The following is a 24,785-nucleotide window of genomic DNA, read 5'->3' on the forward strand; positions in this document are numbered from 1 at the left end:
TCTGATGGGGGTAGTTTAAATGTGGACCAGCATGTATATACATATCAATCAATCAATCAATCAATCAATTAATGAATTAATCAATCAAGCAATACTAATGCTAATGTGTGTTTTCTCTCAATTTAACAACAGGAATTATCATGCTTAAGGAAATTGTTAAAATAACTTGATTTCATGTTAAGGTTTTAACTTGATGTTAAAACCTTAACATGAGTCTTAAGCACAGACCAGAATAGAATTATTTTTGAATAACACCTCAAAAATCTGGAATTAAAATCCCATCATGCCGGTATTCCTGACACACAGCCGGTCCTAAATATCAATGAATTCATACCAGTGTTTTTACCTTATTCTGTTTTCATCCGTTACAATTAACAATTACAATTAAAACAGGTTACTGCTGCTAAATAAAAAAAAACAAAAAAAAACATTGAAGATTAAGAAGAAATAAAGTGTGTGTGTGTGTGTGTGTGTGTGTGTGTGTGTGTGTGTATGTGTGTGTGTGGGGGGGGGGTTGTTAATCTCCACCCCCCTCCACCCCAAACTGAATTTAATTGAAAGGCAAGTGTTGCCCAGACCTTGACAAGCGGGAGGTCAGTGTAATTGCTGCTGGCCATATTTAACATTAAGATAATCAGGCCATTAATTACCCTTCGGATCATTAAATCAGCCACTTGCAAAATGAAATTTCAGCCTCTATTACTCACTTCATAGACTACAGGGAGGCTTATAAATTGATCAGCCAGGAGCCCTGCACACAATAGAAGGCTTTTCCGTGCTCCTATACTTTTTATTTTTGGATGGGGGAGTGTGTGTTGGGTGTCTCTTCACACCAGAAGACACAGGCTCTTATTCCAAGTGCTTGAAAGAAACAGGGATTCAAGAAAAATTACAAATGCCAGTGCTCAACACAATCAATGCACACAAAGACGGTAATCCAATTGTAGCAATAAAAAAAAAATGCCAATACCCAACTGTTAAGAAGGAGGCATGGCTGAGGAAGTACTGGCCAACTTCAGGCAGTGACCAAGGGAATGAAGCCCTGCAGGTGCAGTCTGTCCTTGGGTTCACGAGGCTACACAGTACACTGAGGAGTCACTCAGTGACAACAGTAGTGGCGTTGTGAAGACAGACGCTCGGACACCACTTATCAACCTAATAAGGAAATGATCCTTGATGATTAGGTGATCTGCAGCGGTCGCTGTGAGCAGTGTTTCATTAATTCAATCGCTTGTTAATGAGAGAAGTGCCATGTGGGGCACAGATGCCACCCAAACACAGCTGGGAGCAAGTCAGCCCCTTCCCCCTCCCCACCTCCTCTCTCCAAAACACAAAGCCTAACAACTGAGCTCCTTTCCTCTGTCCATACACAGCTATCAACAAGAAACAGGGGCTGCACGGGTCAGCAAAAACAAACAAACACGAGAAACCAAAAGAAATCCTATTGATAGCTGCCTTCACAACTTAAAAGCTATTTTATTCATGTATTTATTTCACTGCTTATTTAGGTGAATAGACAGATCTTGATAGATACTGACAGACAGCCAGACATTTTTGTTAATACCTGAAGCAGTATTGACGGTTTCTTGCATTACACATTTTACCAAGCAACTTGCATGGACACAATAACTTCACTAAGCGACAACTTGAAAACGTTTTTGCGAGAACTGCTTGACACGTTATGTAATATTATTCTAATTGCTTTTTCTTGTCTTCTTTACGATCTCAAAAAACTTAATAGGTTTGATTAAAAACAAATTAATTTAAGACGACTTTCATTATTGCATACTACCAAAATACTTACATAAAAACATAGTACATATAAAAAATATGTAGAAACAGGCATGTCGGTTAAAAATCCTGTTTAATCATATTCAGGCAGCTACTGTTTTATATATATATATATATATATTACCCAGCAGTAAGTAGACTGGGTTCAGAGATTCTGCATGTAGGGATCGAAATAAGACTCCCATTGCATAGCGGTTTGATCCATTTCTGGTTTTACTAGGAGTTTAATAAGACACTCCTGAGTTTGCTACTGTGGCTACTCAAGCACATTACTAAAACTTGGAATGCATTAACCTGCTATGCAGTAGGAGTCCTACTTCCATCCCTGTCAATGGAGAGGGCTTCAGTTCTCCCTGACAGGAGGTGAGCGAGCAGAGCATTTGAAGTAACCTCTGTGTAAGTGGTATTGATACTAATTAGTGAAATCTGGGGAAAGTTCTGGCAGGAGGCTCAGGTTAATTGAGATAATATTGACACCCAATCTAATCTGTCCTCCAACACTAAATGAGCTGCATGGCTCCAAAAAAATAACACCACATGTAACAGTGAATAGATGCAGAGTCAAAAATAAATAGAAGGGAGCCAAACAGGATCCATACTGAAAGATTTTTTTTCGGTGGGAGTAATTAAAAGGAGCTTTTCATGACTAATGATCCGGTGTAAAATGGGAAGTCAATATTCATGTGAGCAGCAGTCAGCTCTAATTTGTTATGATCACTGGTGTAGACCACACTGCTGATCCTGGGCTGCTGATAATTACAGCCAGCTCCTAGGTAGAGAGAGAGAGAGAGAGAGAGAGAGAGAGAGAGAGAGAGAGAGAGAGAAGAGAGAGAGAGAGAGAGAGAGAGAAGAGAGAGAGAGAGAGAGAGAGAGAGAGAGAGGAAGAGGAGAGAGAGAGGAGAGAGAGAGAGGAGAGAGAGAGAGAGGAGAGAGAGAGAGAGAGAGAGAGAGAGAGAGAGAGAGAGAGAGAGAGAGAGAGAGAGAGAGAGAGAGAGAGAGAGAGAGAGAGAGAGAGAGATGAACCCAGCGCAACATTCTAGACTAAAATGCTACTCCACAGAACTAGGTAAATAGCTTTTTAACATAAGCAATGTTACACGCTTCTCTCATGGGTTTTCAAGGGCTTCCATTGGATTTTCATGTTAAATTCAGGTTTGCACATTTAATCTGTAATGAAAGTGTCTGAGCCTATAGCGAGATTGAGATTTACAGTAAAATATGATTCCTGTATGTGTCTGATTGCTACATACTTCCACAGTTCAGCCTTCTCTGCACTCTACACTATCAGAAATCAGATCTTGCTGACCAGTTGTTGTAAAACGAGTAATGTATGTATACAGTAAGTATAATATAGGTGTAACATCTATCAAGGTGTCTGTAGTTATTGCAGATATGACTGATAAAAGAAAGTAAGCTGCAATATAAAAAAAACACCAGCAGGGGGATCTCAGAAGGGAGCTGTAGTCTCCCTCATCACGGTGTTTCTTCTTTTAGCTTCACTCCTCTGAAGCACACAGTACAACACTGAGGCCGCGGTCATACCTGTGGAATCTGGTGCGGGTTTCATGCGCCCCTGTGCGCTCCCCTCCCACACGCTATTAGCCAGCTCGTTGCCAATAGACGACATGACCTTGATGAGCTCCAGCGGCCACTCGTCTAGGTCCAGGGATCGAACCCGTGACAGGTGCGTGCCGAGATTGCGGTGAATTCCCGAGCATTCAATACAGATCAGCGCTCCCAGGTTCAGACTGGCCCAGTCCGGGTCTGGAAGGGGAGGAAACGGGGGTCACTGAAGAAAGCATCCGGGCTGACTTACTGTACTGCAGTCAGTCAATATTACGAAACCTCATTAACAAAGTTATTATTTTACTGAAGTCCTAGAAAATGAAACAAAATGGATTTAATCATATCGTGACCATATGGTAACTGCTTGTGCATGTAATTTAATGGGTTTAGCTTTACATGCTTCAGGATTATTTGATATACTTTTTAGTTAACGTAATTACCCAATAAAATATGCAAAAAACATAAGTCAATCTACATACTTTTTTTGGACCACGTAAGCATATCTAAAGCAAATCCGATGGGGTTTTACTCAACACACTGGTAGAGATCTGATTTTCATAACACCTCCACACTCTTATTCAGGCTGGGAGTTGAGAAGCACAAGGATGGTCTGGACTAACAGCTGTAGGTATGAATAAGCAGGCAGAGGACTCACTCTGTGCTTCACAGTCCACGCAGTGAGCGTTTCCACGCAGGTTCCTGATCGACTGCAGGGCGATGGCCTCTGTCTGGCTCGTCAGGCGAGACTGCACACAGACAAAGCAATACAAAAAGATTTAGAAAGGAAATGCAATTAACAGGAAGGGGCTAGAATACCTCAGTGAATACTCGCTAGATTCAAGATGAAATCTGCACATGTACTGTGCAAAGGTTCTGTAAAATGACCACTGATGCGACCCGTTCACCTATAAAAATGCTTTGTCCTGCCGTTTATAAATGTTATAAATATATTTATAACACCATGGTGGTAGTCTGCCTGGTTTCATTGCATTTGCATGTTTTTTTCACAGAAACAGTACAAAGTGGCCAAGTGACTTCACAGCAATCCTATATATTATACACACAGGACAGAACAGAATATAAAACTGTCTCAGTACAACGTATTACACATTAGTTGGTTCTACCAGCTCTGACTGGCAAAATGCCGAGCACTCAAGACACTGTGATCTGTAAATAAAGCAACTCATTACTTTTACTGTAACAAATAAAATCGAACAAATAGCACTCATGTTTAAAATACATCTGCTCCAGCCCCCAGGCCAAAACAGAATTACTGAATTACAGAATCCCTTTTCTGGTTTAAGCAGGTAAATAAATGGCGCTCAGGGTATTTTTTTTTTTTTTTTTTTTTAGGAGGTAGAGTAATTGCTGTTTATAATTACAATGGAAACAGCATTATTGTGGGGGCTGTGTGTATGTCTGTATATTGTCATACCATTACACTCCTACTAATGAAATGGTCTAATGCACATGCATCAGGGCAGGCTCCCTGCATTCTACCAGCGTGAGTGTGTACTGGGGGCAAGGACAATACAGAGGCACAACAACGGCAGCACAAGTGTAGCCTGTTGGAATAACATGTGCTGCTACACTACAATTTGGTTCCTGCTGACTGTGAAGCAGGAGCCAAACATTGCTAAACCACTATAAAGGCAAATGACCCGCTATATATGTCTACAGTTAAAAGTGTATTGTATGTACAGTAAGAAATAAAGGGTATGAATCCAAAGTGTATTGGCCTTAATGGTCTACTACAGTATTTCCAGTGGTCACTGGCAAATGTTAAATAGCATCAAGGTATGGACAGTATGAGAGACAATAGTTTAATATTGAAATTCTTATTCTATTCAATTACAAGAACAAAACTGCTATAAAAAGAATACCACTGCTTTTGTGTGCTAATTCTACACTGGGGTCGGAGCACCGTGGGTTATTGAAACAAACAGATTACTTAACATTTAAAACACGGGCCAACGCACAGGTGTGCTCTAGAATTTCTTGACTTTTTTTTTTTTCTTTTCAAATCAAAGTGATTCCTTTACCCCCTGAGCACTGAGCTTGAGGGCCGGTGAGGCAGCCCCTCCCTGGTCTCTCTGCAGTGCCAGGTACAGTACCTTTACCCCCTGAGCATTGAGCTTGAGGGCCGGTGAGGCAGCCCCTCCCTGGTCTCTCTGCAGTGCCAGGTACAGTACCTTTACCCCCTGAGCATTGAGCTTGAGGGCCGGTGAGGCAGCCCCTCCCTGGTCTCTCTGCAGTGCCAGGTACAGTACCTTTACCCCCTGAGCATTGAGCTTGAGGGCCGGTGAGGCAGCCCCTCCCTGGTCTCTCTGCAGTGCCAGGTACATTACCTTGTTCTTGCTGCTCTCGCAGGACTGCAGGCTGGCCAGGATCTGGCTCTCGATGGCCTGCACCCAGGCGTCCCGCTCCTCATAGGTGGTGGCCTCGAAGTGCCACGTCTGCCCCGTTAGCGACACAATGATGAACTCAAAGTTCTCCTCTTGTTCTGAAAGTAAAAGAACACGGTTTGGGATTTAATGGGGACCATTCATCTCCGCTAGTCGGGAGAAGGTCCTGTTTCAGAGACAGAAACAGATCAAACTTTGGATTTACTCCCTCTACTATCAAGCCAACAGTAGTGTGCGTGTGTGTGTTTGGATGTGTGTGTGGTGTATGGTGTGTGTGTGGTGTATGGTGTGTGTGTGCGTTTGGATGTGTGTTATGGTGTGTGTGTGTTTGGATGTGTGTGTATGGTGTGTGTGTGTGTGTTTGGATGTGTGTGTATGGTGTGTGTGTGTATATGGTGTGTGTGTGGTGTATGGTGTGTGTGCGTGCATGTGCGTGTGTTTGGATGTGTGTGTGTGGTGTGTGCGCGTGCGTGCGTGTGTGTGCGTTTGGATGTGTGTGGTCTTGGTGGCAAGGCACGACACTGTTGGTCTTGATACAGCTTGAAAGACCTGTGGACCTCAGTTACCTCATTGTCCCATCTGTTACCAACTAAGTTCAATGGACAATGGCTTCACTTCCTACACACCTCAGCTTTGGAATTCCCTTCCTGGGGTGATTCTTGAGGGAGAATTCAAAGTGGAATTCACATACAGTACAGACTGAAGCCATGCGCTCATGTGCCTGGTCTCCGACTCCTAGTATACCGTCTGCTTCAGCTTGTTGTCAATGTAGAACCAGGTCTTTGTTTTAGTGCTAAATGTATTTTTGAAGCCACATGAAATTGCTTTTCCCTACCGTGGGGACAAATCCTGTTTGGAAAGAAGAATCCTCAGAGTCTCATGAAGATCTTCAGTACATACACAACTGTAATTAAGGCAGGATGCAACGGTGACACTACGTTAAGACATGATTAGTGCAGGGGAAGGGTGTCCCAGCTGCATGAAATCCCTCGCTCCCACAGGTGTGGACAGTTTGAAATACACATTAGCCACAAGGCAAATGAGAAGTGTGTCGCCCACTTCTTAAGAGAACCAAAAAAACTCTCTTTATATATAACTGCAGCACAATAATACTAAACAAGCCAAGTCTCCATCATAAGTGTTAAAACTCATTAATGATTCTATTAATTTGACAAATAAAAAGCAGCAATATGTACTCCCTTTGGTTCACAGATGTCATACTGTCCGAAACGACACAGAAAGACACGTCGGGAACAGAAAGACGCGTCGGGAACAGAACCTCTTTTTTACTGCCGAGAGCAGTGTGAGCTTAGTCCTGGAAGGAACACATTTATTGGGGTTTGATTAGATAAATCAACTGCCGTATCTATCAAATCTGTGGTGCCTTTGGCATGGTGCACACTCCACAAGAATCTACAAAGTGCATTCTTTAATCTACCTTGCAATATTCTGATTTTGTAACCATTTTTGAAGCTGGCCTTGGAAATGGTGTCTAGAAATGGGACAAGAGCCTCCAGAACCTGTGGGAGCCACTTTCAGTACCCACAAACCCAGGCGATTATAAATAGCGTCCAGGTGATGGAACGCTACAACTTCCTATTGCAGATCAATGGTGCTTCAACCCTCAGAGCTGCTCAGCAGGAGTTCCCACCCTAGACACCTGTCCTGCGCAGGAAGTAAAGCAGGCTTTTTTTTAAACCACCAGTGCCCTTACTGGTCAGGCTTTGCTAATTGTCCAGGATGTTCCTCTAATTACGGCCATGTGCTGCCCCGAGCACTCCGACACTGCAGGACTGTCATCTCAGGCAGAGTGCAATGGAAAGGTCAATCACATTATAATAAGAGTCTTTTAAGGCGACACATGGATCTACTACCCAAACTTTCAAATAGGTTAATGGGCCAATTAAGGGCCAATTAGGACCACATTACATCGGCATCTACACAGTTACATGGTTAAAGGGCTCGGGGCACAGGGGTTAGGGAAACATGTGGAAACCGTTAACAATAGAAGAGAATTCAGACCCAAAACGCCGTCAGGGACAAACACATGGATAGAACTAGTGAACTGCTGATGAAGCATCATAAGTGATACGTGCTCAAAGGGGGCCCTGTAATGTGATCCACTGGGGTAGCTAGAGATCAGAGCCTGGTCTGGTTCAGTTTATAATGGAAAGAAATGGGGAGGGAAAGCTGAATAATTATGTAATGAAGAGGGAATCACTGAAGCTCATCTATTCGAGACAAAATCGAAATTTACCAAAGACTGAGTGCCACATGGGCTCGGAGTACGACCCAACTGGAGAACTAAACCGCTTTCGACTTTTCAACGGCCGTGACGCGCGTGGCGGAGGAATTGCTTTTTAGTAACATCGTCAGCACTGACAGCAAAGAATGACGCAGAACAATTCATTTTAAAAGCAGCACAGTGCACCATCACAAAGGGGGTTACAAATGACCAATATATGTAAGCAGAGGAGGCAATGCTGAACATGTGACCTATACTTGACAAGGTTTCTTCAGATGTTTACACTCGCTGATATGACTTACTGTACTATATCCCTGCTATATTCACGTGTTATTCATTTGAGATCATTGTGTTGCCTTTCATTGCACACGTTAATGGCTGCTAAGTGTGCAATGTACACTGCGCAGTACAACAGTTTTACGTCTTTCATTGCTAAAACCTATGATGTCTTGAGTTTCTTGAAAATGACTTGTTTTCTGAATAGGACTGAGAGGAGAGGGAGCAAGCAGGTCCAGAGCCAGGATCAGTCTGTTTACAGCTTGCTAGTTTGCTGTTTCAGATGTAGGTACCCAAATTTAGTGACCCTAATAACCACACTCAGCCAGCATGGTGTTTTTATTATACTGATTCACATTAGTACATCATGATGTTCAAACTGTCTAAAATATGTAATATATATATGTAATATATATATATATATATATATATATATATGTAATATATATATATATATATATATATATATATATATATATATATATATACACACACACACACACACACACACACACACACTTTCAAAAACACATGCACCACTATGCCTGTAACACCGAAAAAAAAAAAAAAAAAGGTTTGTCCCATCTACATATTGTTTTAGTTTTGATCAGACCCCATCTTCTCCAGTAAAGTTATGGAAGTCAGCAGCAATGTCATTATAGTTTAACTCATTGCATTTTACCTACCAGCTGGGTTAAACCCGGGCTTAAGACTAAAACAAATGCTTTTGTGTCAACTGCCAGTAAGCCATGTGCGTAGAGGATGAACTCCTCTTTAAAGAGGGGCTTGCATTTAGGTTACCTGCACTGTTGGACAATATCTTTGTTACATTGCTCTGTCCCTTACCTCACACAAGATTACCTCAACCTCAAAATCATTTCCATTCAAGGACAGGATCTGAAAACTCTACAAGTGGTCTATCTGTCACCTAGAATGCCAGAATAACCACAGAGCATATTACAAATAGTATTGGATGACTTGTATCATCAATTATTCTAATGAATAATTCAACAGTAGAATATTATAGCTAAAATTAATTCTCATTTATCGTGTTATTGCTTTCCTGCAATGCCACTGAATGATTATATATATATATATATATATATATATATATATATATATATATATATATATATATATATATATATATATATATATATTTTGTAATTGTGGTTAATCTGTTAACATTCAATAAATTCCAATATCTCAAAAAATATTATTTATTTATTTATTTATTTATTTATTTATTTATAATAGGTCCGGTTAAATGTATTTATTTACATTGACTAGCTTACACCTAGTTACAATACAAACATCATGTTAAGAAAATCAACAAATCTGCCCTGCATGCTATTCGCGAGTGACTATTTGAGCATACAGGATGAGCGGGATTTATCCTGAACTCCAAACTGGGCAGACCCCTATTACACGAGAACCCCTTCAGGCTCCGGAATAATGTTCTAATGACAATTACATTTCTGCTCTTTTTTGGGCGAGGGGAGGTTGTTTGACAATTATCGAAACCAGCAATCCAGAAAGCTGAAACATGGAGGCATAAATAACAGCCTCCACCCCTTTCCCTACGCTTTCGAGTCAATTAATGAATAAAAAGGGCATTAGGCTGTGCGTCCGTGACCCCCACGCTTATTACAACATGCCCGCTGAAACGTGACTGTCTGTGCATTCCAAATACCCCTCGTGTGAGATTCCATTACCCCAGCTGGTACTTTTCCAAAAGGGCCTGTGGCAGTTATAATAAAAACTATAATAATCATGCACAGACCCCCCCCCCCCCCCCCCAAATACCCAAACACGCACACTCACTATTTATATAGTAAAAAATAAAAAAGCAACATTATCTATGAAAAAGCCAATTTAAAAATGTGTTTATAAAAATAAAAGGTGGTTTACATTTTTTTTTTTTTTTTTTTTTTTAAATAAGCAACAGCAATAAAAAAAAGCTCGGAGCTGTACCGGCGTGCTTGCAAGAAAGCCGAGGCAAGTCAATTAGTGAACTCTGACACTGGCAACCTTTAACAGCACAACAATATACACAATTTACAAGCAGGGTGGCACATGCAAATGACCCGGCGCTGTCACACAACTGAATCACAACCACGGACAACATTATGAAGGAGGGGAAAAAGAAAAGAACACAAATTAAAAGACTGTACTTAAATGTCACAGCACCCCATTGCATTGTGACACAGATCATTACTCTCGGTACTATTCGCACCCTTTTAAAATATTACAAGGATTGCTCACATCTATATATATATATATATTAAAAGGAGGAAATGTTTGTTTTTTTTTGTTTTTTTTACTTGCAAGTAATTTAAACATTACCGTTCAACAGAGACAAATAAAGGTCAAAATTATACCTGAAATAGAGACGTACACAAGACTCACTCACACACACACACAAAAGTCACGGTTTGACTTCAAAAACACTGGGATAAATCTAAAGCATGCTCCAGGCAAACTAATAGCAATTTTGTCCCCAGTGAGCAGAGGTGAATGGAGAAAGGGAAGGAGGGACCCAGGGGGAAGAGGTTTTCATTTTGTATGTTTCTTTATTTACCTTCAGTGTTGGCGCTGCTGCTGTTGTAAATGTTGCGCAGGCTACCAACACGGTTTAGTTTCCAAGCTTTACGTTTGGCTGCATCCGGACAGCAGAGGGAGAGATAAAAAAAAAGGAAGAGAAAGACAAAAAAAGAAACAAAGAAACAAAAAGAGGGGAGAAATAAGACGTCAAAAAACAGCAACAACTACAGCAAGCATAAGGACGCTAAGCAAAGGGTGTGAGGGGTAGAGGCGAGGGAAGGGGGGTTGAAGTAGCAGAAGATCACGCTTTTGGGGTGACACACGGGTTTGTCTCGAATAAAAAAAAATTAAAAATCCAGGAAGACACACGGCTGTAACTGAGCAGCGGACCATTCTGTTGCTTTGTACTACAATAAAATAAGTAAAAGCTGAATTTAGTCTTCTACTAATCTGTCTGGTCTCACAAAAAAAAAAAAATTAAAAAACCTCACTAGAAGATAGTCTGACAAACAACCTTCATACTGAATAGGGCTTGTGGTGTGCTGTGTGATAAATGTGCACAAATAGGAGAGTACACTCATGGAGGGGTGTTAGGGGACAAAATGTCTTCCTGGAGAACATGGGGTGAAAGTGACAGGCAGAAGGACAGTATGAAGCCTTCTCTTTCAACAATTCAACAAACTGTCTACAGACTTGAATGAAATCAGAATAGATGAAACATGCCGCAGCCGAGAAGTCTGTTAATAAAGGGAACAGAAAGTGCTCGGTATAAAGCTTGTGTAGGGTTCAAGCCCACTGGCTCTCATTCAGGGTTTACCCTGCAGGATGCTAGTCTTGATCGCTACAGTATAGTAAGTGTAGCTGGTAACTGGTAGCTAAAGTACTTGCTGTGCTAGTGCTTTTGAGATGTAAAATTAAAAACGTACAAGATCTGTTCTTGCAAACAGTGCATTACCACTTCTAATCAAAAGCAATTCAGGACCCATGAGGATTGACAAGATGATCCTGAGAATACCTTTAATTGAGAATAACGCCGATTAAAACATGCTTGCTTTTGAACTAGCTCAGCTGCTAGACTGACATTATCCTTCGTGTTTCTATAGTTCTATTGATTTTTATCAATATTTATAACCAACCTCTGCATAAAAAAGGAAGACATTTAAACAGGCTGGGCCAGTGCATTCTGCTGCGATAAATGAAGTCGTCTGGAAACCTTTAGAAAGTTCAATCACCTGGATTAGAATGCAATACGCTGATCAGGGATTAAAGAGATGCTCATTTACTCAGAATTAAAGATGCCACGTGTTTGACAGAGGACACAGCATAATGCAGATCCAGTTCTACATTTGAATTTAATGTACCTTTAGGAAGCACTAAATGCGGGCCATTACATACTGAAAAGGCAATACAGTCACTTTATACAGCACCTGCCTCATTGATCTTCAGCTGTAAAGAGCTTTCTTGTGGATATTCACTGACTGGAAAAAACAGGACTACTAAAGTGCTGATTTCCTCCATCACCACACAAGTGAAGAAGGGCTTTCAGATGAATAAGATGCCCCAAAAACTCACAAAAAGGCAGTAGAACTTGAATAACGACACAAAAATGACAAGTACAAACCAACAGGTCCAAATCATAACACCAACCAGTACAGGTCTAATCAAATGTATTTATGTCACAAAGAAACCCTGTAGCTACCTTACATATATGTACACTGTTGTGCAAAAGTCTTAGACATGTTGCATTTTTCTACTCTGATGTATTATGAGCATCAACAATTTACTCAAAGCCTCCACTAGTGTTTTCTACTATTATAACAACCTCGACTTGCATAAAGAAGGAAAAGCATTGAGTGAAATAGCTCGCATCACTTGATTTTCAAGGTGTGGTATCCCGAAGCATAATCAACAAGTACAGAGAAACATCATCTGTAATTGACAAACCCAGGACTGGAAGACCCAAAAAGCTGTCTAACAAGGATGAGCAATACTTGAAGATAATATCCTTAAGGAATAGAAAGAAGACACGTGTTGAATTGACAACAGACCTGGCAGAAGGCACAGGTGTAGTTGTCCATCCATCAGCAGTCCAAATTACCTTTGATCCATAGTCCAATTTCTGTGTTCTTGTGCATATTATTTCATGTAAATGTGCTTTATTTTGCTCTTATCTGCCCCCTATTTTACTGCATTTAATCCTGTACTTCAGAATACTGTAATCTGCCAAGTGTTTAACCTGTAGTACTTTGTATTTAATCACATCCTGATGTAACTATCACTATTTAGTCATATCCTGATGTAACTATCACTATTATCTGCTGTATTATTGAATTGTGGTTTGTCACACTTGTACTTTGCTTGAACAAAAGTTATTGTATTTCTTGCTCTTATTGTATTACTTGTATTGTAACACTTGAAATGTATTTGCTTACGATTGATAAATAATAATAAAATAATAATAATTATAGCCTTTTAGTCTTGTTCCCCTTTCTTAACAGAGATATTCTTACTGCAACACGTCCTTTAAGTCCTGATTTTAAGAGTGACCTTCGTACTGTTGATTTGATGGACAACGACAAAACAAAGGATGCCAAATAGCAGTTCAAGTTAAACGTTGTTTTGTTTATTCCTGAAAAATAAATAGCACATAAAGCTGACACCGCATTTAATTTATTTTTTACTTTTTTTTTCATTCCTTGCCATTGCCGTTTCTTCGCAGTAAACGGTGGCCATAGACATGTTTTCATAAAGTAATAATATGATGTTTACTTGTGTCTTTTTGTAGCTGAACAAGCAAATGAAAACTGAAATTTAACTTTAAACACTTCAAATAAAACAAACGTGGAAATGGCATTGTAAAACAAAGGGGAAAAAACTCACAATTTTGGATCTCGTTTATTACATTCCACATAACAGAAAGTCGCAACAAAAAATATATAATATATAAAAACTAGATAAAAATCACTACACAACATTTCCAGCAAGTTGGGCACTGTTTAAGCGAGGCATTTCAGAATGACATGGTTGCCTTTTTTTTCTCCCATGAGATTCTGACTCGCTCTAAAGCAGCACAATGCTTTTTCACCCAGATGGCCTTCCATAGAGACCACTATGCATGTACACTCATAATCTGGTTTGTTTACTTTTTGCTGTCTAAAACTTTTAAACAGAGGCTGAAGAGCTCCTGTGTTTTTTTGTTTTTTTGTTTTTTTAATATATTAATCTCGCATATCACACAGAGCTCTTTTTCATTTGCCATTTTTGAAACTGTCGTGCAACTTCTGGTGAGACGGTAAATGCAAGTGCAAGGTATTTGTCATTTCTAGCGAATATGAACATCTGATTTTGGAATACGAATAGATGTCAATAAATATTTGTTTGAATGTTCGAATATTTGTCCCAGCATTAATATATATACAGTCGCCATCACTTACTGCTGAGGCTGAGGATACTGCTTTAACAGGCAGGCCATGGCTAAGCAATCAGCACTAATCAGAGGATGATCCATTCATTTATTTAGTCCTTACCAAGGAATGTGGTTTTAAGTCCCCAGTATCCTGTTATTAACTTGATTTACTCTATATACAGTGCTGCGAAAAAAAACGAAGGGACATTCAGGGATGTGTACGTCCCCCAAATCCTATACTGAGATAATGCCGAACTCCCCCAACAGTCACTTTAATGTGAAATCAGTTGAGATGCCAGGTGGTCAGGCAATGGAAATATGCATATTCGACAGTACAGTACAGTCTGTGCCGAGAAAGAGGGTCCTGATTGTCCATCCACTGTACAGCGTTAATATGCTCAGACCATCTTGACTCTGGGTACTGTCTGGGAAATTACACTACCTCTTAAAAAAAAAAAAAAAAACTTTTCCTAGGATCTTAGCTGTCAGTTAAGAGGGGAACAATATAATAATAGGAAGTGTTTCTTTTCAATGCTTATCCCCCCCCCTCCCCCCCTCCCTCATGTGCAGGAAACTATGGGTCACTCTCTTTAATATACAATTCACTGCAGGATTCCTGTCACTAACAGGCACCTCTAAAAGCGCTATTGGATTTCAAAGATCCCGGGCACTTACAAAACAGCTAATCAAAAGGTATCATTATTTAATGAGGGGTACTTAACGCTATCCAGCAGGGCTGTAATTGTTTAACTGTGATCACCAGACCACCAAACTCAGGGCTGGGAAACGCTGACAAAACATCATACGATGCAAGGCAAGACCAAGGAGGAATTTACTTTTCCCTTAAATGAATGTATAGATTTTCTTATAAGGAAATAGGGACGTTTTTATATACCTGCGTGTGTGTGCGTCTGTGTATGCGTGCACTAGTTTGCAGTTAATGAGGGCTGACGCGATAACCTAGAGGTTCTTATTTAATTTGTTTTGGGTTAGTGTGCTCACAGATTAATTATATATTATCTACTCGATCATAGCTGATTAAATCTGTTTTTCACTGTACGATCAGAAACTGTTGAGGGTAGCTGGGACTCGAGCAACAATATCTACCATTCACTGGAACAGCACTTTAATGAGGTGAGGACTGACTGAGCCTTCCAGTCTGCAGGCTTAGACAGAGGAAACAGGGCAGAGGCTGGTGCTCCCCACGGGCCTGCCCTGGGTCTTCATTTCCGTCGGCCCAATTAATCATATCCACGTTAATAACTCCACACAGACTCTATCCACCCTGTCCATCTCACGATCGCTGGCTCTGCCTGCTCGCTCAAACAAACAGATCTGAGTAGCGCAGTGAGAACAGTGAGGAAACACAGCACTGGCAAACAACTTTATTAATTCACTAGTTAATTAGCTATTACAAGAAATCATGACTTTGAACACCCTTCACCTCTGGAGCAGTCTATTCCTAATGCAGCAGGCACGTCTGTTTCCAGTACTGCACACAGCCCCTTTATAACCAGTGTAACTCATCACCGTTACTGTGGGCAGAATGACATCATTGCATTGTTTCAGCTTGGTTCTGGGCTACAATAAAAAGAGTTGAGGGGCTAAGGGGCTGAAAGCAGCCCACACATTTCTGAGCTTTTGCGAGCTCTCTGTTACAGTATGTGTGTGCAAAACTGGGATAGGTCCTAACAGGGGGAGCAGGGTCAGCAGTTTAAGTAAGAAAGGGTTAAATACTGGCACATCACAGGTTCTTAACAGATAGTTTTGAGAGACATCCCAGCTTGATTGGTAGCAGCCTAAGACTAGCCCAGCATTGCTTTACTGCTGCGCTGTGATCTTGTCAGGGTTTAAGTGCCTTTCATTACTGCAGAGATGAGGGGAGACTGGTCTGAGTTGAAGATAATGAAACCTTGGACATGCCAAGCTGCCTGTACCTGGGAGAAGCTCGTCTCAATGAATAACACGACAGTGACAGCAGTATACTTCATCCGGCCGCGAGCATGACACCAGTCGCAGGCAGAGCGCACAAGTGTTTAATGGCTAAATTGGGAGACTGTTACTAATCGCTTACTGAATAATGAAAGTGACACAGCTGATAAAAGATTTCAATACTCTAGATTATTTATAATATTTCACTTAAGTGCTTAGCTGACAAATGGCTAAACAGAATCCTGCTAGGGGCCGCGTCACAATTTTAAACCTTTCAAAAAAACGTAGAACTATGTAAATAATTTGTGTAATTTTTTTTATTAACGAGGTGGCTAAAAGATAGAACAACAAGAAGATAACACACAAACTGGGTATAATAGAGACTTTAATCTAGCACAGTAAACACCCGGTTTCCTTTTTTCTTAGGGTCAGTCCTAATATTGATTAAACTAGACAGCACACAGTGTGTTCTACACGTGAAGGAGAACACTCTCACCACTTCATACTTACTATAGCAAGGTGCTTCCACAAGCCTGCCACCAGCTCCACTGCAAATGCCCAACACTCTAAATGCATTGGCCACCACACTACCCAATCTGTACTGTATGAAGTGCACTGCATCAGTAAGAATCATGCTGCTGTATTCAATGGGTGATGTTACCAGGCTAAAAGAAAACACTGACACGACAACAGTTCTGTAGAATAGGCAGTTGCCCTGAACCCTCCAGAAGGTGGTGCTATACACAAGTATGGCACATTGAAGAAATAAGTAAAATGGGCTATTTCAAAACTGAGTTATATTTTGAATTCAGCATATTCAAAAGCCTGTAAGTTTTTATTTCTTTTTGGTTTTACACGGTTACCTCCGAGCACCAGTTATCTCTCCTGCAGAACCTTCTAATTTATGTACACGTTTCTTCCCAATGTATTTCTGCAGTTCAACCATGCACAAAGCAGCATGCCTCTCCTCCCTCTCCAGGCTAGCTGATGACAGTGCCCTCTGTGGACCTGCTCTCGGGGCCACACACAGAACAAGCCCGGACTCTCTCTGTGGGCCGTCAGCATCGCGAGGTCTGCCAGCCACAAATATTAAAGCATCTTTTATTAAAGCAAAGTGAAAGAAAGCTCCATTAATTCTGTTGTGGGCGCCGTTCCCCTCCTGTGGTGCTGAGCACTCGGAGTTCATTTTCTCCTTTAGTATTGATACTAATCTCTCTTTATCTCATTAGCCAGGGCTCAGCACATTACAGCCCATTACTGCTGGGGAGATACCGACAGACGAGAAACCCTCGGCGGCTCAGCCACGTTAGGTTTAGTGAGGCTGTGCACAGCACAACTGAAATGAGCTTATTAAAAACAGGCAGCACCAGCTTCACTACAGGGTACGAGATGAGGACTGGGTGCCTGGCAACCTGTTTTCAATGCCCTGTTCTGCTTCCAAACCTGACACACTTCTACCCGTCTCTGTTCTGCTTTTGTATTGGGTTAAATCTAATGATGTTTACTGAATATGCAAACATGGGATTTACTTTTTGTTTTAGTCTTTATCACTAGAGATTTAACCAGGCATGGAGTTAAAGCATTGACAATCATGCAGCTCATAAAGTCATTATGCTACACAAAAATACAACGTAACGGGAAACCACGGTTCAAATTCCAGCTGAGCAACCCACTCACACCGAGTGACTGGACTGGTCACTTGTACTGCCTCAGTCTACAAACACCATTAAAAAAAAAATGGGGACACCAGCAGGGCTCCAATGGGAATGAGCCGCTGCACCTTAAGCGGTTAATGTCTTGATTAAAAAAAGAAGCAAACAAATGGAGTGGACCGTGGTTCAAGTGTCAGCACTCACAAAGGCAGTCCTCTGCTGATGCACAGACAGTGTGGCCTGTGTGAATCTGACAATGTGCTATTGTGCATGTGTGTCAGTAACAACACATCTACACGGCTGTCCAATAATTCACACTTCCTGATCCCAACAGACGTGCCGACAAGATCTTGAAAAGAGCAGACCAGTCTGCACAGAAAAAGTTCATGCCTCTCCCTCTGATACACACATCTGCTCTGAAGGTGCTAATCATGCAAGACCACCGGGCCACTGCAAGTATTTTCAAAAGGAATCTGGAATGCTTTTGTATTCCAGTAAAACAGCTGAAGGAGTCACAGAAGCAACAGAAGCAGCTGGTTGTAAGGGCGCTCAATATGCAAGGTTCAATGTGGCTTCCATCAAAATGAAGTAGATGTAAGAAACAAGCAAGAGGCAAGATCAGGGAAATGACTGAGGCATTCATCCTCTTCACTCTGACCCCTACAACCCAATGACCATCCCCCTGATCTATGCAGTCTGCTATCGAGCTGACCAACACAGAGTCATCAACTGGAGCTCAAGCCCCAGATATAGTCTGTATATAACCTGGAACTGGGCAAGGACTAGAGTTATCTGTGCTACTTACAACTACAGAGGTCACTAACTGGAACATGGGCTTAAACCTTTTCAAGTGAGGGCACAGGAATGTGCTCTCCAGGCAACTACAGTATTCAGACCTCAGGATTTGTCAGCTGTATTTAAGACTGAATAAGCCTTTTTTTTTTTTTTTTTTTTTTTTTTACATATATATGGCTTGACGTAGTAAGTGCTACAAAAAAACGTACTGCACTCCCCCCAAATCTCAGCACCATAACATTACATCTCCAGGTAAGGTCAAACCTGACTTGACACCAGGGGAAGTACAACATAAGGTCACTGGACACTTTGCAGTAAACAGCTCATTGTTCTGTACTTGGTATGAAACAAACCATATTCTTTTGTTTAGAAAACAGAGAATCTCTTGGTGGCTGCTAACCAAAAACACTTTTTGGTCTGTTCCCATTGTCACAGTTTCAGAGGAGAATAGTTTACTGCTAAGGTGGCTGTGTGGATGAGGCCCCAGTTTAGTTGAGCGAGCGCGGGACGCAGCGAGCTGCTCCGGGAATCCCCGTGGCTCCAATTACCTTCGGCAGCGCCGGAGATGCCGTCCGCTTTGAAGTTGCTGGTGCTCTTCTTCCGGCGATGCTTCTTCCTGTTGGCATGCGGCGAGGCAGGGGGGTCCAGTTTGGGACTGGTGGTACTGGACATGCTGGGACTGGAGCACACTGAATCACCCAGGCCTGTGTCTGTAGCAGAAGAGAAGGGAACACAGATTACCCAACACACAAATATAACACTATCACTGAGGAATATCTACAGCAACTCTGCCCAGTGTTTGAAAAGGTCCCATCATTGTTTAAGGTCAGGTTTGGATTACAGTCTGTGTGTGCATTGGTTGTGCAGTGCACTAGTACATCATGTTCCGCACAAGTAAACAGACTTTTACCTATGGCCATATTAACTGCCAACTACATAAAGCCAGCTGTTGACAACGTACAAGTTTATAAAATATCTAAACCTGGCTGAAGTATATAAACACTGAAGACTGACTCTCTTGAGATACATTCAACTGTTTGGTAAAACCAGAGAGCCGCTCAATTATATTAATATCAGTGTAGGCCTGGGTTAAGCAAGACTGGAATCATGTCCAAGTTGAACTGTATAACAGTTTGCCATTTAAAAAAGCAGAACAATCCAGCCATCACATACTGCAGCTTATTGACTTTTTTTCTTTGAAGAATGTAAATGCCTCTATCAAGACACTTTTTTTCTGACAGGAGTTGAGAGATATGCTTGTTTCATATCAATCATATTCTGCAATAGAACATGCAATAGAACAGCTACCTTGCCTTAAAGTTCTGTGTGAAAAGAAACAGAAACCAAAAGGTTAAATCAGGACTTGAACAAATCCACACACAAGCGAGGCTACTGCTTATAAAAAGGTAAATGACAAAGAACCAAAATTAACTGAGAATCAAGCATCCCAAAGTCATGGCCCTTTCTTCTGTTTCCTCTCTCTGTGAGACTTTCCTATTAATTTTCCCCCAATCAGGAATCGGTGTTCAGCAAAAAAAAAAAAAAAAAAATAATAATAATAATAATAATAATAATAATAATAATAATAATAATAATAATAATAGTAGTCTGTCTCGCAGACCAGGAGACAAGAAACATGAGGTAGGGAAGCAGTTTCACTTTTCATTCGTCGATCTGACAGCCGTGACTGGGGGCTGAATAAAATAACATTCAGTTCACATAAATATCAAGCCAGCCAGGCTGGAGTGATGGCGGCCCCCTCCAAGAAACCCTGCCCCAGTCTTTCGCAACAGCAGACAGCCCCAAGGACACTCATAACTTATTTTACAATCATTTAGTCTCAGCTCAAGTGGAAAACGTGACAACTTATCTCTGCTGACAAGATGCCATCTCGAAGCGTACAATTAACTGTACCCGATTAACTGCCCGGCCCATCATTATCTCCAGAGTTTGATGGACTGCGGTGAGCCAGCTTGCTCGCTTTCACTCTCCCATTTCTCTCTCTCTCACTGTGATGGGCTGTGGCTGACAGCTTGACAAAAATGGCCTGCACATTAAGATTCTGGTTTTAGGGATAAAATGTTATTCCACTTAGCATGGGGTGTTTGTGACTGATGCAGCTACTTTTGCTCAGGCTAATGTTTTGCTTTCTTAAGTTAAAAAGATAAATAATAGCAACATCTAAAAAAAAAAAAAGCAAGGTTTTGTTGGGTTGGGGGGGGTAGTTTATTCTCTGTTTTCTCTCTCCCCGATGCAAGTGAAGCACAGGAAAGGCAAACTGAAGTCAGCTCTTCAGATGGGATTTAAAACTAGGTCTGCAACAAGGTGGGCATGAACATCATCACTGGCAAAACCCCTCTGCAGTAAACCTGTACTGCCCGGCAGCTGGCAGTGCATTTCTTTTGTGCTTTTGGGAATAATATCCCGAGTCCCACCACTACATAATATGATACTGGAGGGATTCTTCTGCTGCTATTGCACTTTCTCTACATCACTGCTATCCTGTGTAGTTAAGTCAGACAGCCATCAAAGCTCTTTTAAATAAATAAGGCACTAACTGTAGCACAACTGCACCACACACACTGTGTAAGAATCACAAAGCATAGCCAGGTTAGATTAACCAACATCACAGGGCATCTTCAGTTGTGGGTGGGCCCGCTGGACGCAGTGGGATGTGGAGTTTCTTGTAAGACGACCCGCTTATTGACATTCCTGTATAGCCCCCAATCAAAGACACCTGCTCTGCAGTTAAACACGTGGGGATCAGTTTCACTTCGGCGGCACAATGGGCTCTTGTGCAGGCATGGCTGCGGATATGGAATCAGTTTCTGCCTGTTACGCTTCTATCTTCCGTGGTTGCCAGTTCCAGAGCCGCTTGGCAACAGGAGAAAACAGCAAGGGCTCCACAGCCAAGCACTGGAGTTGTATAAATTACTGATCTGGAATGATATACCGGGTACAGATCCTGGTGGGATTATGGTATGAAAGGGGTCTGAACACACAACCGTGACTATTAGAGGGAAACGGGTTAAAATGTATACATTAACCACTCGAGTAGGGAACTGCCCTTTGGTGATTTATCAGTCTTGATAATTTACTTAATAATAATGCTCATTAACAATGTAAGCCACATACACAGCCAATGCACTTTTTAAAACACTTTTAAAACAGATAAACAAACAAACAAACAAACACACACACACAAACACACACACACCATGCTCTGTTTTGAAGCCTGGAAGTCAGGCGTGCAGAGGAGTTTGCTATGAGAACCTTTCTCTTTCATGTGTGGGCAGGCAGCGAAAGACAATGCCCCTGGGAGAACCGATGGTGCGAGGGCTTGGTTAGGTTTCTAACTGTTATTACCCCTGTGAAGGAAATAATGGCAGCCAGATCCACGCGGAGGACTGTCAATTCCTGGTGTCTCCTAACCGTGAGTGTACAAGGGCGATTTCAATAACTGCTGTATCATTTTCCAGCTCAGTTACCGCAAACAACATCCCTCAGTCAGGACAGGTGCCTCTGTCACAGCACAGAGATGGAGCTTTAATGGAATCTGCACTGACCTGTGCTTTGGGATGTGCATTCATTCACTCATTCATTACTCCATTCTTCCCAGCACAAACTCTGTGAGTTTGTGTGCGGCCTCCGAGATCTCATTCAACTGTTTTTCTAAGGTTGAATGAAAGGAGAGAAGGAAAACACTTATGAAGTGAGCCAGTTACAGAACATCACAGTATCGTTTTTCAAAGACTGCCTGCAAGAGCTGGAGAACATTTATGTGCAGCTGTTGTTCTACATCAAGTGCGCTATTAGTGAAAAATACATTGATTTAGAAGTGAGTGTCATGCTTTTTCTACAGGCATATGCATGTGTGTGTGTGTGTGTGTGTGTGTGTACACCACAGGCATTACACTATCAGCAGATTTAAGTGATGGTATCAGTTGCCCCCATTAGACAGTGTGGGCTCTGACCAGGGACTCGCTCCCTACCTCGGGAGCGGGAGTGGGAGTGGGAGTGGGCGCTTGGCTGGTTGTGATGGCTGCGGGGGGGATTCTCAGTCCTGGGTCCTGATCGCACAGCGCAGCAGGTGAGGGGCACTTCAAAGTCTTGGGTTGCATGCAGAAATGTACCCACCCCACCCCTCCAAGACCTGCACTGATCCTGTGATCCACCAGCAGAAACAAGGCTGTTTGAGCACACGTGCAAAATGCTTTGATTAAAGAGGGTCAGAGCTCCCCTAACAGAGGAGCTCCAGTAATTAAAGTCAGGCTATCTATCCACTGTGTATCAGGTGCAGTCAAACCTGTTTAATCATGCAGCAAAGCAGGTGGTGTTTATACACAGCTAGCAAGTCCAATCGTTTTCTTTATGGTATTTACTAAATTGGCTAATCAGGTTTGGTATGCATAAAAAACAAACTGAATTGGATGTTTCTAAACACTGACATGAGTTTTTGGGCCCAGTTATGGTATTGTTTTTATGGAACTGAATGACTGTGATACAGTAATACTGTGCAACCTCAGGCGCGTCTTTTAAAAATGATATCTCAAGGGATATTGCTGTTGCAATGACGTTGCTTCGTGATTTTGAAGTAGCCGTGAATAAAAGCTTTTTGTTTCTGTGTTCTCTGAAAAGAACGGTGCGAAAACCAAACTGCTTTCCCACTCCCTGAGCTAGGGCTCTACGTGAGAATCTTCCACAGCACAGCCCACTGCCTATACAACTGTGCTGCTTTCCCTCCAGCACAATATACTGTGGCACGTAGATGTATCTGTGTGACTCCCTTGTCTCAGGGCAGAAGGAACAATAGTTACCGTGAGCTATGATTTACAGTACTAGACTAGTCACTAGCCCTCACAACTGATTATTCGCCTGGGTGCTATGAGCAGAGAAGGTGCCTTGGAGGCAAGAAAGAGAACGGGAAAATAAAAACAGCAAGACAGTGCATATCAGCTCTGGGGACCGGAGGCACTGGGAGAGGTTAAAGGACTAAGGAAAGGACAAGAGGGGCCAGGTTGTTAAGAAGGGTTCGAAAATACATCACAGCAGCCCGGAGACAAAGGGAAATTAAAATAGGAACATTAGTCAACTCGTTAGTCAACTGCGGTGATTAGGGCCAAATGCATTCGCCTAAAGCAAGCTCCAGAGAGTGGTTAGAAAACTTTGAGGTTTGGAGTTTGCCAAAAGAACTGAGTTCCCAATTAAAACCGATTATTATTACTATTTTAATTTAATTAAGGAAAATGATCTAAGGTAATAAAGGGCAAACTTATTTGTGTGTGCGGGCGCTCAAGGCCGAGTTTGCAAAAGGCATTAGAAAGTAGCCTTGAATGTCAAGAGGGTGGAGTGCAGCACAAGGACATCAGGAGTCACCCATTTAACACAGGCTTGAATACTGGTTTTAAGGCATTTCTTCCTTAGCAAATGCTTTTCTCAGGCTATTCCCTATGGGGTGGTTTTACACTCCCTTTGTTTTTGCTCTATTGTTATTTTTGATGTTCGAAATGCACGGTACGTACCGTAGAAGCACATGCATCGCCTCACCACTGACAGTACTCCGCAGCAGACTTCCTCAATCCAGTGACAGAGGGGAGTATGGAACCAAGCTATACAACCTAGTGCATCAGTGGAGGAGCTCTTGAGAACTGTCCTGTACCTGAGACGCTTCCTGGCAGTCAGAGGGTTAGTTGAATGAACAGAAAAGGTAGGAGTTAAGCCTGTAACAGTAAGACTGATAAAACACATGTGCACTGTCCTGGCTTCTGCCTGCATTCTCCAAACTACACTCAGACACACAGCATGTCTCCTGGGATGCATTTTCTTAAGTTAACAATAACCAGCGAGTACCTTTGTGATTCTGACTTCTCCTTAAACTAATGCCATACAAAATGTAGTAAAATGCAGTAATGTACAGCAAGGGATGAAAGTTTATTGTCAACCGTTTTGACAAACGGCTGATCCACACGAGCTGGCACATGATCGAGACAAAGCATTTCAATGAATCCTCTTTTGAGAGGCAAGATGATCTCCTGTGATCTCCTGGGGCAAGAGGTGACGAGCAATCAACGTACATCCTACAGTCATGCAGCCATCACAATAAATACAATCATTTCCTCCATCTAATAACATCATTAGATACAAAGACAGTTTATTTGTAAAACCCTGCGCAT

At 41.8% G+C, this 24,785-nt stretch overlaps 1 protein-coding gene across 6 annotated transcripts in view; it reads right to left on the bottom strand.

Annotated features, from left to right (window-relative positions):
- The window catches only part of LOC117409584 (arf-GAP with GTPase, ANK repeat and PH domain-containing protein 1-like), a 183,656-nt gene that overhangs the window by 12,064 nt on the left and 146,807 nt on the right, over nt 1-24,785 (bottom strand). The window contains exons 14-18 of one of the 6 annotated variants that reach the window (XM_059032516.1): nt 19,161-19,322; nt 10,865-10,942; nt 5,706-5,860; nt 4,013-4,103; nt 2,895-3,555 (exon numbers count right to left, since the gene is read on the bottom strand). In XM_059032516.1, coding sequence (XP_058888499.1) covers nt 3,239-3,555; nt 4,013-4,103; nt 5,706-5,860; nt 10,865-10,942; nt 19,161-19,322 — 803 coding nt within the window. In that variant the 3' untranslated portion in view covers nt 2,895-3,238. Of the gene's footprint in view, nt 1-2,894; nt 3,556-4,012; nt 4,104-5,705; nt 5,861-10,864; nt 10,943-19,160; nt 19,323-24,785 lie in introns of those variants that run through there. The other 5 variants (XM_059032518.1, XM_059032520.1, XM_059032521.1 and 2 more) reach the window with 5 other exon arrangements.

The sequence above is a fragment of the Acipenser ruthenus genome, chromosome 10 (assembly GCF_902713425.1).
Source record: "Acipenser ruthenus chromosome 10, fAciRut3.2 maternal haplotype, whole genome shotgun sequence".
NCBI classification, from domain to species: Eukaryota; Metazoa; Chordata; class Actinopteri; order Acipenseriformes; family Acipenseridae; genus Acipenser; species Acipenser ruthenus.